Below are 16616 nucleotides of genomic sequence, written 5' to 3'. Positions count from 1 at the left end.
GCTCAAATATAAGAAAAATCCCAACAGTGACTGGACTTCAAGAAAACATATAGAGCAGTTTCATAAACTTTGGCAAGACCTCCTCAAACACAGCAGCAGCAGCAATGGTGTGAATTAATGATTAGATCCAATTTGAGGAGAGTCTGACACATGCAATAACTCTGATTCCTTCTTAACAGCAAACATCAATAAACTATTTTCATCTTTTTTTTTTGCACATTAAGCTCAAAACTGAATCATGCAGCTGGATTACAAACACATGCAGTTTACTTATAATATCATATAATATCATATACGGATTTATCCATCTAATCTTTGCCACTATGATCCTTATAATCAACTTCAGAAGGATAGTCTGCAGTACAGATATAAATATTACAACAGAAAAAGGAGAATATAAGAGGTAGAGTACGACATTAATGACATTTAATCACAATGAGATGATTATAAAATTACTAATGCAAAATCTGGTTTTAATATTTAATGATGGTTCGATACAGATCCTTCTTTTTTTTTAACTGAATAAGTAATGAAAAACAGCTTTAGTGCTTACCTGCAGGGCGCGTCCTTAAATAAAGTTCATCTCCTCGGACTGGATGCAGAGTAAATGTGGCGTTAAAGGAAGCGACGTGACAGCTGACATGCCTGAAAGTGATTTTAAAATAAAATAAAATAAATAAAATAGATGAATAAATGTCTCCGTGGAAACAACATGAGTAAAGTCCTCTGCATCAGTGATGATGTGTGAGTAGAGTTGGCAACTTGAGCTCAGTGTCTGGTGCTGATGCTCTGCTGCAGCCTCTCTCTCTCTCTCATCTCTCTCTCTCTCTCTCTCTCTCTTTCTCTCTCTCTCTCTCTCTCCACACAGCGCAGCCAAAGAGTATCGGACTCATTGAGAGGACTCCCCCTCCCCCATCAGACTGTGACGCCTCCCATCAGTTTGTAGACTGCCCTTTTCAATTTAGAGATTTTTGCAAAGATGATGTCATTCATTTATTTTGTTATGATTCATTTTGGAAGGATTTGGAGAGCTGTTTTGTATATAAATATATTAATATTGTAGCATTATTACATTTTTATTTTGTTAGGCTACCACAGTTTCATATCCACAGAACCAAAATATCAAAAACAACCCCATCATTTAAGTGATTTTTAATTGAACTTGTTTATTACCTACTTATAGATTGTATAATATTATATAATTGCTGCTCCTTGTTGTTTTATTTATTGTTTAATGTTTCATCTATTTTAGAATAAATAAAAGTACTCAATTAATTAATCAATAAATCATGCAGACTAGTGTAGTTCAAAGGGCTTCACAATTACAGTAGTTGATTTACAAGACAGAACAAATTACAACATAAAGAAAAGGAAACCCAGACCAAGAGTTCATAGATTATGAGTTAATTCATTATACAATAAGAAATGTGACTGTATGTTTTTTGTGCAGAACATTTGTTTTGCATGTTTTAGTTCCTTTAGAATCAAAAGGAGCTCATTAACATATTTTGGAACCCTGTTTTACGACACGGCTGTAGACGATGACATCATAATGAGAGCCTCGATCTCATGTTCCATTTGAGAGTCTTCCTGACATTTAACTGTGGACCAATCAGAGTGGACACACAGGTAAAACTGAACCAATCAGAGTGGACACACACTAAAATTCACCGGCTCTCGCAATGTCTTACCTACAAGACTGTTACAACCCAGTAACAGTTGTAACAGGACACAACATAAAACCAGATATTAAAGTTGAAATAAAAATTGTTTATTAGTCAAACTGTAAACAAAATTATAATAATACACAACGGAAGCAGACAATTACCAAAAGCAAAAAGTATTAAACTACACTGTAAGAAATGTCTATAGAATTAACCCCCAAAAAAATTACATGAAGAAAAATGAAAAATAAATTGGATGAAAATGAAAAAATACACAAGTAAAGTACCATCAAAATTGTACCCAAGTACAGAACTTGCATAAATGTACTTTACACTACTGGATCTAAAGGGTTGTTAAAAGAAACTTAATTGTCGATAATTCAAACCTAGAACAGAGAGTGTGAACTTTATAACGCCATTTATGTTACTCTTATACTTTAGTTTACTAATGGAGTATTTTACATTGTTATATTGGTATTTTCAACTTTTAGTCTTAAAATCGCTCATTAACTGTCAGCTTTTGGTATGTTCAGGTTCACTTGGATAGCACATCAGGACCGTTTTATTTTAACGCCCTTTTTATCAGGTTAACTGGAGATTAGGTTTGTTTTAGCTCTTAGATGTAAGCACTACATATACAAAAAAACCCTTAATTGTTAGGGTAAGGGTAAGTTTCCAAAATCTATACAACTCTTCTTTAGATGTGAGCAGGAGTGAGACGTTACAGTGGTGGTGTTAAATGAAAATACTCAAGTAAAGTACAAGTAGTAACAGGGTTCCCACAAATTAGAAGATATTGAAAAGCTAAATATAGAAATTGATGATTTGTTCATAACTTTTCCATGAATTTCATGACCGTGGGAACCCTGTAGCTACGTCAACAATGTACCCAAGTACAGAACTTGCATAAATGTACTTTACACCACTGGATCTGAAGGGTTGGTAAAAGAAACTTGTTTTTACTTGTAATGGAGTAGTTTACATTGTTGTCTTGGTAACCGTTAAAATCCATGACTAACCATACTGGTAGGTTCAGGTTCACTCGGACAGCACCTCTCGTCACTTTAACGCCCTTTTTTATCTGGTTAACTGGATATATTGTTGTTTTAGCTCTTAGATGTAAGCACTACATTTAAAAAAAATTGTTCATTTAAAGTTTGGTCTTTCCTACTTTTGTAAAGGCGTTCAAAACTATTTCTCAACATCAAACACACATAGAGAGCTGTGGGTTCCGACGGCGCATGAACGCAGCGAGGGAGAGCGATGTACGTAATGACGTAATAGTGCTTCAGCCGCGTTACTTCCCTGACGTTGACGCTGTTTACTAGTGTGTCTTCCCGCGTCAAACATTAATCGATATCGGAAGCAGCTGGATATTAAATGGCTGATTTATGAGTTTACACGAAGATGATAAAGACGGAGAGGATCCTACATTTGAAGAGCTGCCGGGGACGGAAGGTGCGTGTGGTGCGGGAGCATTATCTGCGGGAGGAGGTCCCGTGTTACAGCTCACTGTGTCAGGGGGGCTGCGTGAACGGTAAACAAGCACACATACACACAGAGTCACATACACATAAACACACAGATTCACACACATACTGTACAGACACAGACACATGCACACACACACACACACACACACACACACACACACACACACACACACACACACACACACACACACACACACACACACACACACACACACACACACAGTCTCACACAAACACAGAGTCAAAGTCTCTCTCACACACACACATACACACACAGCCACAATGAGGACCTGTAAACACACACTACAGCTAATATCATGACAATAGGTGTTTAAATATTCGCTGACGTGACATTTCCTTTGACTTAACTAAAGCGAAGTTAGCTAACAGCAACTACTCACACCTATTTAACTTAATATGCTGCTATTTTTAAAGTGATATAACCTGCTACTCAACAAGTTTGCTCCAAAGTTAGTCAAGTGGTTTTAATCTGGATTTTAACTGCCATTAAACTAGTAAATCAGAATATAATCTAAATCAGTGCAGACAAACTGTGACGGCAGTACAGATATATATCAATATCTGCATATATATATATATGCACTGATAATTCTTTTTTAAATTATATAGGCAACCTTTTATGTATATTTGATTTTAATTCAAGTTTAATTTTATACATGTTTTTATTGTTATATGTGTGTTTTATTATTTATAGGAATTTGCTGTTTAATTATGAAATTCCCAGTGATCCTGGCACTGATGTCATTTTATGCAGTAAAGTTTATAGTTAAACTGTAAAATATCACGGCCTCCATAACCACACTACATAAAAAAATGTGTATTTATGTATATATTCTGTACATATAACATTATCTACTGATATATCGGTATTGGTATCGGCCCCAAAAATCCAGAGTCGATCAGGCCATAGTCTGCAGCTCATTAAATATCCTCCAGAAATGTTTTAAGATGTAAAATACTCTATTATGACTAATAATTTGAATACTACCTTGTTACACAGATGGGAAAGTGTTGCCGGGAGATTTGATCCACTATGTGGTGCCTGATGTCGGCGTGGTGGTCGACTACATGGAGATCCTGGAGTTACGAGAGCTGCAGGGCATCGTCTTCACCCAGACCGCCTGCCAGGGTGTGCAGCACAGCAAAGGACGCAGGTACGTTCACGCCACACAGGCCGAATAGTCACACTGTAATATATATTTAATCTGTGGGAGTTATTTAATATTTAACTTTATTTTGTCAAAACTGTTGATGTGCCTGTGATTATTGTGGGTAAAAATCTCACAGTGAGCGTTATTATCTCTATAATCATTAAAGTATGTTTGCTTTAAAATACAGTTAAATGACTTCACACCCAGTGGTTGTATTAGACTTTCTTATTGTCCGTCATTTAGACATACAGGCTTTATTATTACACCTGATTTAAATGTTTTTATTTTTCTTCATATTTAGCTTTTTTCCACACATTCAGTTTCATTTTTTAATAATAGTCACAGCTGCACTCCTCTGTGAATTGCAGTGATCACAGACTCATTACAAAGCCTCCAGTCTGCAACTCTTCAACACGCTGATGATGAGATGTATTAAGTCCAGTGTGGAGGTCAGAGGTCAGCGATGAAGCCCACATTAGATTAGATTAGATTCTTTATTGTCATTGTACAAAACATACAATGAAATTCAAGTGCACTCAAAGACCCGGCTCAAAACAACATGAATAAATAAATAAATGCATCCATTCATACACTCATACGCACAGATGCGCCAAAGGTAATATTTTTATGTAGATTTATGTAGAAGTCTGTGTAAAGTAAGAATAATTATGTGTTCTGAGTGTGTTGTTAACCACCCTGCCAAATTTGAATGATTAAAAAAATCGGCAAATATATGAAATTAGGCTTCAAAGTTGTGTAAAAACCAGCCTCTTTCTCAGCTCCCAGACGCTGTGGGAGTGCCCGTCGAGTTCGCTGAAACCCCGTCCCTACCAAGTGTCACCTGTCAATCAAAGTCACCACCTCTACCAGAAACATGTACTCTGTGTGCAAAACTGAGACGATTTGTGTGTCTGTCAGTGTGAGCGTGATGTGACAGAACTCGCCGTCATCGGGCCGGCTTTGGCTCAGGAGTAGTGGGCCTACCTTTGTTAAACTCCCTAAATTAAGTTATGGAAATGGGGTCAAATATTATGGAAAAGTTTTGAAAATTCATTGGTAAAAATGTGTTTGAACCCTGATAGTTATTTATCGTTTTTTGTTCTACGAAAATGGTGAACAACGGCGTTCACGGTGAAGACAACAGGACAGCTCCAGTGATCACAACCTTTTCATTTCTAAAGCCTTTAATGATAATCTGCCCACAACCGTGTGTGTAAAGAGTGGGCAGGGGTCAGCCTCATTAAATCAAAGCTCTGCTGACCAAGCTAAATGAGATCTGGCCTTATGACTTGATATACGTCTCTCTCACACACACACACACACACACACACACACACACACACACACACACACACACACACACACACACACACACACACACACACACACACACACACACACACACACACACACACACCAGGAGAGTGCCTTTGACAAACTTGATGAATCCTGTAAATAAGGAGTCCCACATGACCTCTGGTTTGGTTCCAGTTAGTTTTTTTTGGGTTGTTTTTTTTTTTTGCTGACGCTGCTGTTTGTGAAGTGTTGCAACGTTAATATGATGAGGCTTCACTTTTCTGATAATGTTACGTAGACGTGGCTGGACGAGCAGATGCTGACTGTGTGCCATACTGTGTGTCAGTAATTGCAGTTTTCTATTCATTACAACACACAGGAAGCCCACAGGAAAGTGTGTGTGTGTGTGTGTGTGTGTGTGTGTGTGTGTGTGTGTGTGTGTGTGTGTGTGTGTGTGTGTGTGTGTGTGTGTGTGTGTGTGTGTGTGTGTGTGTGTGTGTGTGTGTGTGATGACCTTTTTGAGTTTTTCTGCAGTTTTGCTTCTTTATCCACCCAATATTTTACATCTTACTACACATGTCTCAATATATATCGATTTTTTAAAAAGAATATCTTATTGCGATTATTTTGACTGATATTTCAATTTGTGATTGGACTTTCATCAATATTGGTTTTATCGATACACAAACATTTCCACGTCAGACAAGTGTAAAAACTTTTGTTGTAAATCTTTGCATTAAAAGCAGCATGATGACATTTGAGGTTTTCTTTTTGCAGTTTTGCTTCTTTATCCAACCAGCATTTTACATCTTACACCTGTCTCATAATAACTGTCAAACTATTCCTTTAATGAAGTGTCAAACAAAAGAAGGGGGGAAGAAAAAAGGAAGGAAGGAAAAGTACACTGGAAGGAAGGAAGGACAGAAAGAAGGACAGATGGAAGGAAGGGGGGACAAAAGAGGAAAGGAAGGGAGGAAAGACAGATGGAAGGACAGAAGGAAGAAATGGAGGAAGGACCGGTGGAAGGAAGGGGGGAAGAAAAGAGGAAGGGAGGGAGGAAGGAAAGACAGAAGGAAGAAAAAGGAGGAAGGACAGATGGAAGGAAGGAGGGAAAAAAGAGGAAAGGAAGGGAGGAAGGACAGATGGAAGGAACAGGGGAAGAAAAGAGGGAAGGAAGGAAGGACAGAAGGAAGAAAGGGAGGAAGGACAGATGGAAGGAAGGCTGGAAGAAAAGAGGAAAGGAAGGGAGGAAGGACAGATGGAAGGACAGAAGGAAGAAAGGGAGGAAGGTGAGATGGAAGGGGGGAAGGAAGTAGGAGGAAGGACAGATGGAAGGAAAGGGGGAAGAAAAGAGGAAAGGAAGGGAGGAAGGACAGATGGAAGGACAGAAGGAAGGGAGGAAAGAAAAGAATACAGGAAAGATGGGGGATGGAAGGAAGGAAAAGAAGACAGTAAGGCTTGTTTGACACCCCCTGCTTTAATGCATCTCTTTTACCATTTAATCATCTGTATTTATTGCTGTTTTTATGATTTGTATCTTATAAGCATCTCTTTTTTTTTGCGGTTGTGTCTCTCAACAGGCAATACAACCGTCTGCGAAACCTGCTGAAGGACCCTCGACACGACTGTGTGCTGTTCGCCAACGAATATCAGGAGTATTCCTACTGTCCGCGGGAGAAAGGGGAAAGCCAGGAGAAGTGGCAGACCAGGTGAGAGGTCATCACTATCTGACCGACACCCTCAGTGAAACACTAGGAACTCGACTAGCTCAGGTTTATAGCAGAGATTAACAGATTAGCAGATGTGTTGTGCATTACGTAATGTGAAATATTCCATGTTTCAATCCACTATTTGGATGTGAAAGTGAATGTTAACCCTCCTGTTGTCCTCGAGTAAAGGAAGGAAGGGAGGAAGAAGGAGGGAGGAAGGAAGAAGGAAGGGAAGTAGGAAGGAGGGAAGGAAGACGGAAGGAATGGAGGGCGGAAGGAAGGAAGGGAGGGAGGAAGAAGGAAAGAAATGAGGAAGAGAAGAAGAAGGAAGGAAAGGAGGGAGGAAGGAAGACGGAAGGGAAGGAAAGGAGGAAGGAAGGAAAGGAAGGAGGAAGGAAAATGGAAGGAAAGGAGGGAGGAAGGAAGGGAGGAAAGGAAAGAAGGGAGGAAGAAGGAAAGAAAAGAGGGAGGAAGGAAGAAGGAAGGAAGGAAGGGAAGTAGGAATGAGGGAAGGAAGATGGAAGGAAAGGAGGGAGGAAGGAAGGAAGGGAGGGAGGAAGAAGGAAAGAAATGAGGAAGAGAAGAAGAAGGAAGGAAAGGAGGGAGGAAGGAAAGGAGGGAGGAAGGGAAGGAAAGGAGGAAGGAAAATGGAAGGAAAGGAGGGAGGAAGGAAGGGAGGAAAGGAAAGAAGGGAGGAAGGAGGGAGGGTGGGAAGAAGAAAGGAAAAGAGGAAGGGAGGAAAGAAGGACAGGGGAAGGGAGGAAGGTAGGGGGGAGGAAAGAAAGAAAGAAGGAAGGGAGGAAAGAAATAGAGAAGGAGGGAGGGAGGAAGGACAGACGGAATGAAGGAAGGGAGGAAAGAAGGAACAGTCAAAAGAGACCCGGGAGGACGACAGGAAGGTTAAGGAAACCTCAGCCAGTTAAAACAATGTATAAAAAGAAAAATGTTTGTTTCAGGTATTGAATTCTCCTCATTGCTCAAAACCAATCTGTTTCTTTTTTTTGTCTCTTCAGTGGAGTCAAATTTGATATATTTGTACTTGGCACATTTTGCTTTTAGAATAGAATAGAATATAAAGCTTTATTGTTATTATATTTAACATATAAGGAGATTACAGGTGTCACTCCATTTGTGCTTTTAAAGACAAATAAAAACAAGACAACCAGATAAAATCGTTACATGAGCATTTCCACGTCAGCCAAGTATAAAAACTTATTGTGATATTCAGAGATTTCTTTACATTTTTGGTGTAAATTTTTGCATTAAAAACATGAGCAGAAAGGCGGAAAGTTGGATAGTTGGACGGTGGTGGGGGGTATGGAAACATGCATATAGACAGGAGGAGCTAATGGGTGCAGTAATGTCATGTTTAGTCTTTGGTTGCAGTTGATTGATGATTTCTGTCTGCTGCAATGTGTTTTTGATACCAATGCAGGAGCCAAAAAATGGAAAATGTTAAATTCAGCACAGTGGCTTAAGCGTTTTTTCCCGAAATGTTGAACTATTCCTTTAATTTATAACCCCTACTGCAGAGAGTTAGATACAACTGTATGATAAATATGTAGCTGGACCCTTAACCTAGAAAAAAGACTGGAAAATATGTATGTCATTTGCTTAATCTGTTCAAAAAGTATTAAAATAAAAGATAGAAATAATAAAACAATAGAAACCTGACATTTTTACAAAGGATTAGTGTATGTGCTGGACTTTTCCTCAGCTGCTAACTCTGACATTAACTTTGGGAAAGAAAGTGATTCGCTCATTGTTGAACTACATTATTTTGCTGTGATGTGTTTTTAACTCTGAGTCCTTTGGTACATTTTAAATGAAAGTGTAATTACACAGTTTAGTAACACTCAGAGACTCTGAATATCCAATCAGATTAGTCGACGTTTCAGCTTTTGTTCAACTGGCTGGTGGCGCAGAACTGTAATAAATTATTACTATTTAATCTTTATTTAATCAAGTGGTCTAATTACGATTTTCTAAGAGAGGCCTGAGAACAAGCTGTCAATCAAACATGTACAATGACTCTTTGTAAGGGTCTGAAGGCTAAAGGGGCTAATTTCAGGAAGTCTGAAGATGTTTTTTCTTCAACAAATAACTCACAGGAGCACTTCAGACCATGCAGAGATCATTTTATTGCAGTTAATATTCTTGTTTTCTGTCGTCTTTAGCATTAGAGCAAACCTCCTCTGCAGGTTTTAATGCTTAACCAACAAAAGTTGATTTTGTAAAGCACATTCAAACAACAAGGAAACTCAAAGTGATTTTAATAAAACATAAAATACATCAAGACAAGATAGAAAAACAACACATGGCAAAAAAAAGAAGATACGATTAAAAGTGGTTAAATTGGAAATAAAATTAGGCTCAAATAGAATAAGACAGATAAAAACAGGAGAATTAAAAAGTTACAGTTCAGTGTGAGAAATTTGGATTTAATAAAAAAACTGCAAAAACAGGAAAAGTCTTCAGCTGTGATTTAAAAGAACTGAGATGTTTTGTTTTCATTTAATTATAAAATGATATTGAAATTTGACTCTTGACATTTTTTAATTTTCTTTTACCCAGTTATGAAAATTGATTGAATAATAATACTTGTATTAACTTTATTTGTATAGAACCTTTCATACTGGAAATGCAGCTCAAAAGAAATTACATACACCAAGTGTTTAAGTGTTTCACATTTAAAGGGCCTAGAAGGAGCATAAAACAATGTTAAAGGAAAAAAAAAATCATTATAATATAAGATGGAAAAGGGAAATAGTAAAAATAATTCATAGTAAAAGTTAAAACAAAGTATTTCAAGGATTTTATTGTAATTCCAACCATGTAGATGCATGAAAGAGAATGAAATACCGTACTCAGGTCCCACTGATCGTAGTAAAAATAAATAAATAAATAACTAAATAAATAAAATGAAGAACATCTACACAATAAACATAATAGGTCAATAAATAGATAAGTAAATAAAGTAAAGAGATAAAGTGAGCAGTGCAGTGTACTCAGTAAATCTGACAAACAGATAGAATAGAATCAATACAATATATAAAATCAAGTAAAATACATCTTAGAAGAAGTGCATCAAGATTATCGATAGAAAAGTTTTTAGTTTCTTTTTTTAAAAAAAATCTGTCTTCCTGCAAAGAACGATGAAAAGATCGAGTCACCAACTTCCTGTTTGATCAAAACTTTACCTCTAAGACAGGAGGAAGAGATACTTATGTCAAAGTAAAACTGCTTTTTGCTTACCAACGTTATTTTTGTTATAATAAAGATTTTCTCATAACATTGCTGCTGCAGTCTGTCGTCCCCTCCACACACACACACACACACACACACACACACACACACACACACACACACACACACACACACACACATATCGCAGCACATTTTAAAGACAGAAAGCTGGAGGTGCCGTCTGCTGTCATGAAATGTATTTACTGTATAAACAAGATAGTAAACAAGAGCTGTAAATAATTTATGTCTGTTTTCTTTTATAATGTGGAACTTAAAGTTACAGGTAGTGTTTTATACGTCAGAACTGTTAAATACAAAATATCCAAGTTTAAGGCTTTAACAAGCAAGCTGTCCACATAACAGGGGCTGTCTTAAAGTCATAAATTTCCTTTCTGTGTGTGTGTGTAGGTGTGTGTACTCCGCAGCAGTGTGGTACTATAACCACCTGGCAGGTATGAGGAATGTAGTGATGATCACAGACGACCAGGAAGCCGTAGCTCAATACAACAGCCTCAACTCTGGAGTCTACGTCATGTCCGTCCAGGTACGTGACCGCTCTCATCAAATGGATGTAGTATAAGAGCTGATAGGGCGCCACCACTCAGAAACTGGTCACTTGCGGTATTGCAACTAAAAAAAAATAAAATGAAATAAAAAAGTCCCCATAGACCACCATTGTAAAAGAGACATCTGTAAAACTGCTGACAGGACACTTTGAACTGCAAACAAGCTCAGTTATATCTCTTTATGGAATAACTTGGAAGACAACCTGGAAACTAGAAACTCTTTTGGCTTGAAGGACTGAATGGCGCCATTTTTGGTCCAATATCCAGCTCTTATAATGTCTTTATGTCTTGTAGTTCATCTTCAAAAGCTGCAGCGGTTGCAAGCATCATTTTGATTTAATAACTAAATAATTACCTTTTGTGAGACGAATGTGAAGTTAACTGTGAACTTCATACGAGAGCAGATGACTAACACACACTGCACTATTAAACAACTTCAAGGTGCTACTGGATGTATATAACGTTAACATTAATGGGACAGTGACAAATAAGGGTTGGCATGATGAGCAATTAAAAAATAATAGTTTTAAAAGCAGCATCAGGTTTGTTAAAATGTACATTTAGTATTTTTGTTGGTTTTATATCATTTGAAATGACATTTGCACCATTTTTTAACCAAAAGTGAGACTGAATGCTCCTGAAAATGTCAAATGGTGTAACCACAAAAGAATGATAAATATTACATATTTTATCCACCTACAGTGTATTTAAGTGGACTTATACTAATAATTACCTCATTTTAAAACATCAAATAAAAATAAACATTTTTGGAGTATTTCTACATTCAAATTTTAAAGCATTTTGTCAATATTGAGCAGGACATATCCTCAAAACAACACATTTTCCTCAATAATGTTTGTTAAAAAACATAGTGTTGTGTTGCAAAAGTGGATTATATTTATTCCACATTTTAGTTCACATTTATTTTCCTGTAAATAATCAGATTTTTATTTAAAAAATTACTGGTAACACCAATTAGACACTGGGTTCCCCTTTATTTTGTTATTCTCATACAGGCAGATGCTTTCAAATTAATTAATTAATGAATAAATTAATGCAGTTAAGGTTTGTCTACAGACCATTCATCTTATCTACAAGCTATGTTTCATATATTTATTAGCGTGTAAGATCATTGAAAAACTAGAGATAATAAAACAGTTGTGTTGCCATTGAGAACTTGTGGAGTAAATAATCGATAATGGCATTGGTATCAATAAAACCTTATCAATTCCTATCTTTAATCAATTACACTATAGCTATAAAGTTGTCAAAGCACTTAAATTAATCATTACATTAATAACGGATCATTACCAAATTCATAAGTTTATAAATCAAGAACAAAAGATTGTAAAACATCTATAAAAAAAAACTTAAATAAATAATCTACATTGACTTGAGTGTATTTTTCCAGTTGGTTTTCCTGCAGCAGTGTTTCATGATTTTCTCAGAACACTCAAGTGATTTTTATTTTTAACACCTAATTCTGCTCCGTCCACATCGCTCCATTGAGCTGCTTGACAACTAATATACTATCAGAGTATTGAAGTTAAAAAAACTGACAGAAAACTCTTTAAGTTTGGACAAAGTGGAAGATGTATGACTGATTGGAGCCTGAAAGCTTATTCAGAGAAAAAAAAAAGGCAGTCATTTATGTGTCTGGGTTTATATAATAAAGTAAAAATAAGCAGAAAAGCTGATGGGTGGATTAACCCTCCTGTTGTCTTCGAGTCGATGGAAGGAAGGAAGGGAAGGAAGGGAGGAAAGGAAAGAAGGACGGAGGAAAGAAGGAAGGAAGGTAGGAAGGAGGGAGGAAAAAAGAAATGAGGGAGGGAGGGAGAAAGGAAAAGAGGAAGGAAGGAAAGAAGGACAGAGGAAAGAAGGAAGGGAGGAAGGAAGGGAGGAAGGAAGGGGGGAAGAAGGAAGGAATGGAAGGGAGGAAGAAGGAAGGAAGAAGGGAAGGAGGGAGGAAGGAGGGAGGAAGGAAGGAAGGGAGGAAGGATAGTAAGGAAGGACGGAGGAAAGAAGGAAGGAAGGTAGGAGGGAGGGAGGAAAAAAGGAACGAGGGAGGGAGGGAGAAAGGAAAATAGGAAGTGAGGAAGGAAAGAAAGAAGGACAGAGGAAAGAAGGAAGGGAGGAAGGAAGCTAAGAAGGAAGGGGGGAAGAAGGAAGGAATGGAAGGGAGGAAGGAAGAAGGGAAGGAAGGAAGGAGGGAGGAAGGAAAGAAAGAGAGAAGGAGAGAGGAAGGAAAGCAGGAACAGTCAAAACAGACGGGGTCAATTTGACCCGGGAGGACAACAGGAGGGTTAAAGAAGATTTATAATGTAGCCCAGAATATGAATAAATGGATTTTCTACATGTATGTTTTAGCTGAGAGCAGATAAAAGGATTGATTAGTAAAAACTGAGTGTATGAAGTGAGTGTATAATAGATGTTTTAGCAGAGGAGATGAATGATGAAGCCATAATAGAGCTGTGAAGTGGTAGGAATTATTTTCTTCATTCATGGAAGTAAAAATTTCCTGTTAGTTAGAGGTGAAGGAGGTGAAGGACTCTTCAAGTTAGAAACTTTGTTGGTTGAATCATCGGTGCAAAAGATGAGTGACATGTATCTTGTTATAAAGAAGAAGTTCGATATAAAACTTAGAAGTTAACTAGGTCTTCCATCCAATCACAGAAATTCAGGTTCTTATTCAACAGTTCAGTTCAGATTCTGGGTCATTTTAATTTAAAATAATAATAATAGTAATAACTTAATTTTTATAGCAGCTTTCATTCAGGTTAATGTAGTTCAAAGTGCTTCACAGCTGATTGACAAGCTGATAATAAGACAGAACAACATAACATAAAGAAAAGGAACAAAAAAAAGAAGTTTCAAAGAAAAAAGAATAAATTGAGAGCAATGCAGGCAAATAAGAATAATAAAAAAATGTAAATAAAGTAAAATAAATAAGAGAAAATAGATGATGAATAAATACAAATAAGGAAGAATAAGAGAAAAGGTTTATTAAAAGTTGTTTTGAATATTGTTATTAATTTACTTTAACTAATTGCTATTTTAATTAATTGTAATTATGCTGTATAATCACATCACAAAAAAGTTGTCATCACTATGTAGCAAGATGTATAAAATGAAATGATGACAATGAATTAAGTATTAAAAAAGATATTTAAAAAAGACAAATTAAAGATAAAATGAAATATGATAAAAAAAAAGATAAACTGTCAAAACTTTTATGAAACATTCAGCAGGTTTGTAATAATAATAATAATAATAATGTTTATTTATATATCGCTTATCAAACCAGCCAGAGTAACAGACCAAATATAGACACACATTCCTACATATATGGGTCAATGACGTATAAGGATTTTCAACAACTCAATTTTAGAATAATAAAAACAAGCATATCTAATGCAGTAGTTCAAACATTCAGAATGTTGTGTACCTGAAGATTCATATTATAAATGTGAAATTAAGTGATTTTAGTGGGTTTTATCAAGATTAATTGGCACTGGCCTTAAAAACAGTCATGATTGATGATTCATCTTGAAATATCTTATATAAATAAAAGATCATCATTTACAAAAATTTACAAAAAAAATGCAAATACTTTGTTTCCAAACACTTTATATTACTGAAAACTTGTAAAAAAAAAAAAAAGATGTGAAGCGTGTTAAGTAAATTGATTTATTTCAAGATGAATCATGGTCGCACCACATGACTTTTTTTTAAGGCCAGTGCCAATTAATCTAGAAAAACCCACTAAAATCACTTTCACATTTATAATATGAATTTTCAGGTACACAACATTCTGAATGTTTGAACTACTGCATTAGATATGCTTGTTTTTATTACTCTAAAATTGAGTTGTTGCACATCCTTATACATCATTGACCCGTATATATCAATTAAATCACAGCCCTAACTTAAAAGACTTAAAAGAAAGCTTTAAAATAAAAAACACAGAGTATAGGAGGCAGGTTGTTTGATACTCGTGTTGCCCTGAAGGAAACTCTGTCTTTTGTCCTCCTCTTCAGTCTGAGCCTGCAGGTTGATAAGAAAAGAGAAACTCTTGAGATGTAATCTGAAGTGCTTTAAACTTAATGATCCTAAAATCAATTCAACAAGCCTCTGGCAGCCGGAGTAAAGACATTAAAAGAGGAGTAATCTGATCTCTTTTCTTGGGTTTTTTTGTTGAATTCAGCAACTTTTTTTTTTGTGGAGTCTTGTTTTTTGTTCCCAATTCCTACAACAAATAGTTTTGATTCACCTCTGCCTGACCTCTTCTTTCCTCCACAGCAGGAGGTTCAGGAGGGTTTTAATAGTATTTTAGAGCCAGCGACTGTTACAGACTGATCGAAAAACATTTGTCAGGAGTTGAAATTGAAATTATTAAAACTGGTGGGCATTACATAAATCTGCAGTGTCTAAGAAACTCCTGTGTTTCTATCAAAGATCTATCAAGAAACTTTTAAAGCATGCCAAAATAGGTTCTATGTTGGCTTTGATTCATTTTTATTCCCCCGACCATGGCGAAGGCTCAAAGGCTGACTGGGAACTAGGACCGGGGGCGATATGACCAAAATCCAGTCTTTGAATTACTCGGTGGTTCTCGATGGGGGGGGAAGCCATATTTTACGTAACATGTACGATCAGCTGCACGGTTCCTGTGAAAAACAACAGAGACACTATTTATTACTTGGTTTTGGTGTCGAAAACATCGTTATTTGAGTGCACCATCACATCATTTTTCAGAGGTTGGAACGTAAAGAGCCATTAAACATAATATTTTTACTGTTGTCATTTATTTCAGGAACCTTAATGTGCAGAAAATCTTAAAACTATAACCTCCTAAGTCGGCTTTCAGAGGGGCTGAGCTCTCCTTAGCTCCCCCTGTAATTCGATCCCTGCCAAAATCTCATATCCCGATAACGCTATCTATCCAGATATAGCACATCTTAATACAATGAATAAATAGTTGGTCTGTGTGTCAATCTTTTGTGTAGATTTAATAACATTACTCTCCTCTGCTTTTTAAAAAAATTTGGTAAATAACATAAATAAAGACAGTCTCGCTGCTCCTCTCCTCTTTTTCGGTGTGTGCAGCGCAGCAGAGGAGAGACAGACAGCGGTAGAGAGTTGACGACTACTAGACTCATTACATTGACTCATTTTAACTTAGTTTAGCCAGGCTACGCTAGTTTGCTAACCTGCGGCGCAGTGAGCAATGAATATGTGCAGTAAAGCCGACAACTGAACTACAAGCAATCAAAGAGAAGCATTACGTGTAGTTGACGGCTTGTAGATCAGTTGTTTTAGATGAGTTGCAGTGAATTCATGGACAATTACAGCTGTATTTGATTTCTTTTCTGCACATAAGTTGGGTAAATAACATAAATAAAGATAGTCTCTACTGTGTTTTGCTGTCATTTGTAGTCGCCATCTGGCTGTTTCTCTTCTCTCCCTCGTG

General features: G+C 36.7%; 1 protein-coding gene across 1 annotated transcript in view; it reads left to right on the top strand.

The window, feature by feature from the left end:
• The first annotated feature begins 3017 nt into the window (after positions 1-3017).
• The window catches only part of LOC133987433 (DIS3-like exonuclease 1), a 27354-nt gene continuing 13755 nt past the window's right edge, over positions 3018-16616 (top strand). Inside the window, 4 exon segments of the mRNA XM_062426842.1 lie at positions 3018-3201; positions 4179-4332; positions 7206-7334; positions 10989-11124. Coding sequence (XP_062282826.1) covers positions 3072-3201; positions 4179-4332; positions 7206-7334; positions 10989-11124 — 549 coding nt within the window. The 5' untranslated portion in view covers positions 3018-3071.

Source organism: Scomber scombrus, chromosome 1 (assembly GCF_963691925.1).
Source record: "Scomber scombrus chromosome 1, fScoSco1.1, whole genome shotgun sequence".
Taxonomy (NCBI): domain Eukaryota; kingdom Metazoa; phylum Chordata; class Actinopteri; order Scombriformes; family Scombridae; genus Scomber; species Scomber scombrus.
Note: the sequence above shows the minus strand (reverse complement) of the source record. Positions and strands in the feature narration are given on the sequence as shown.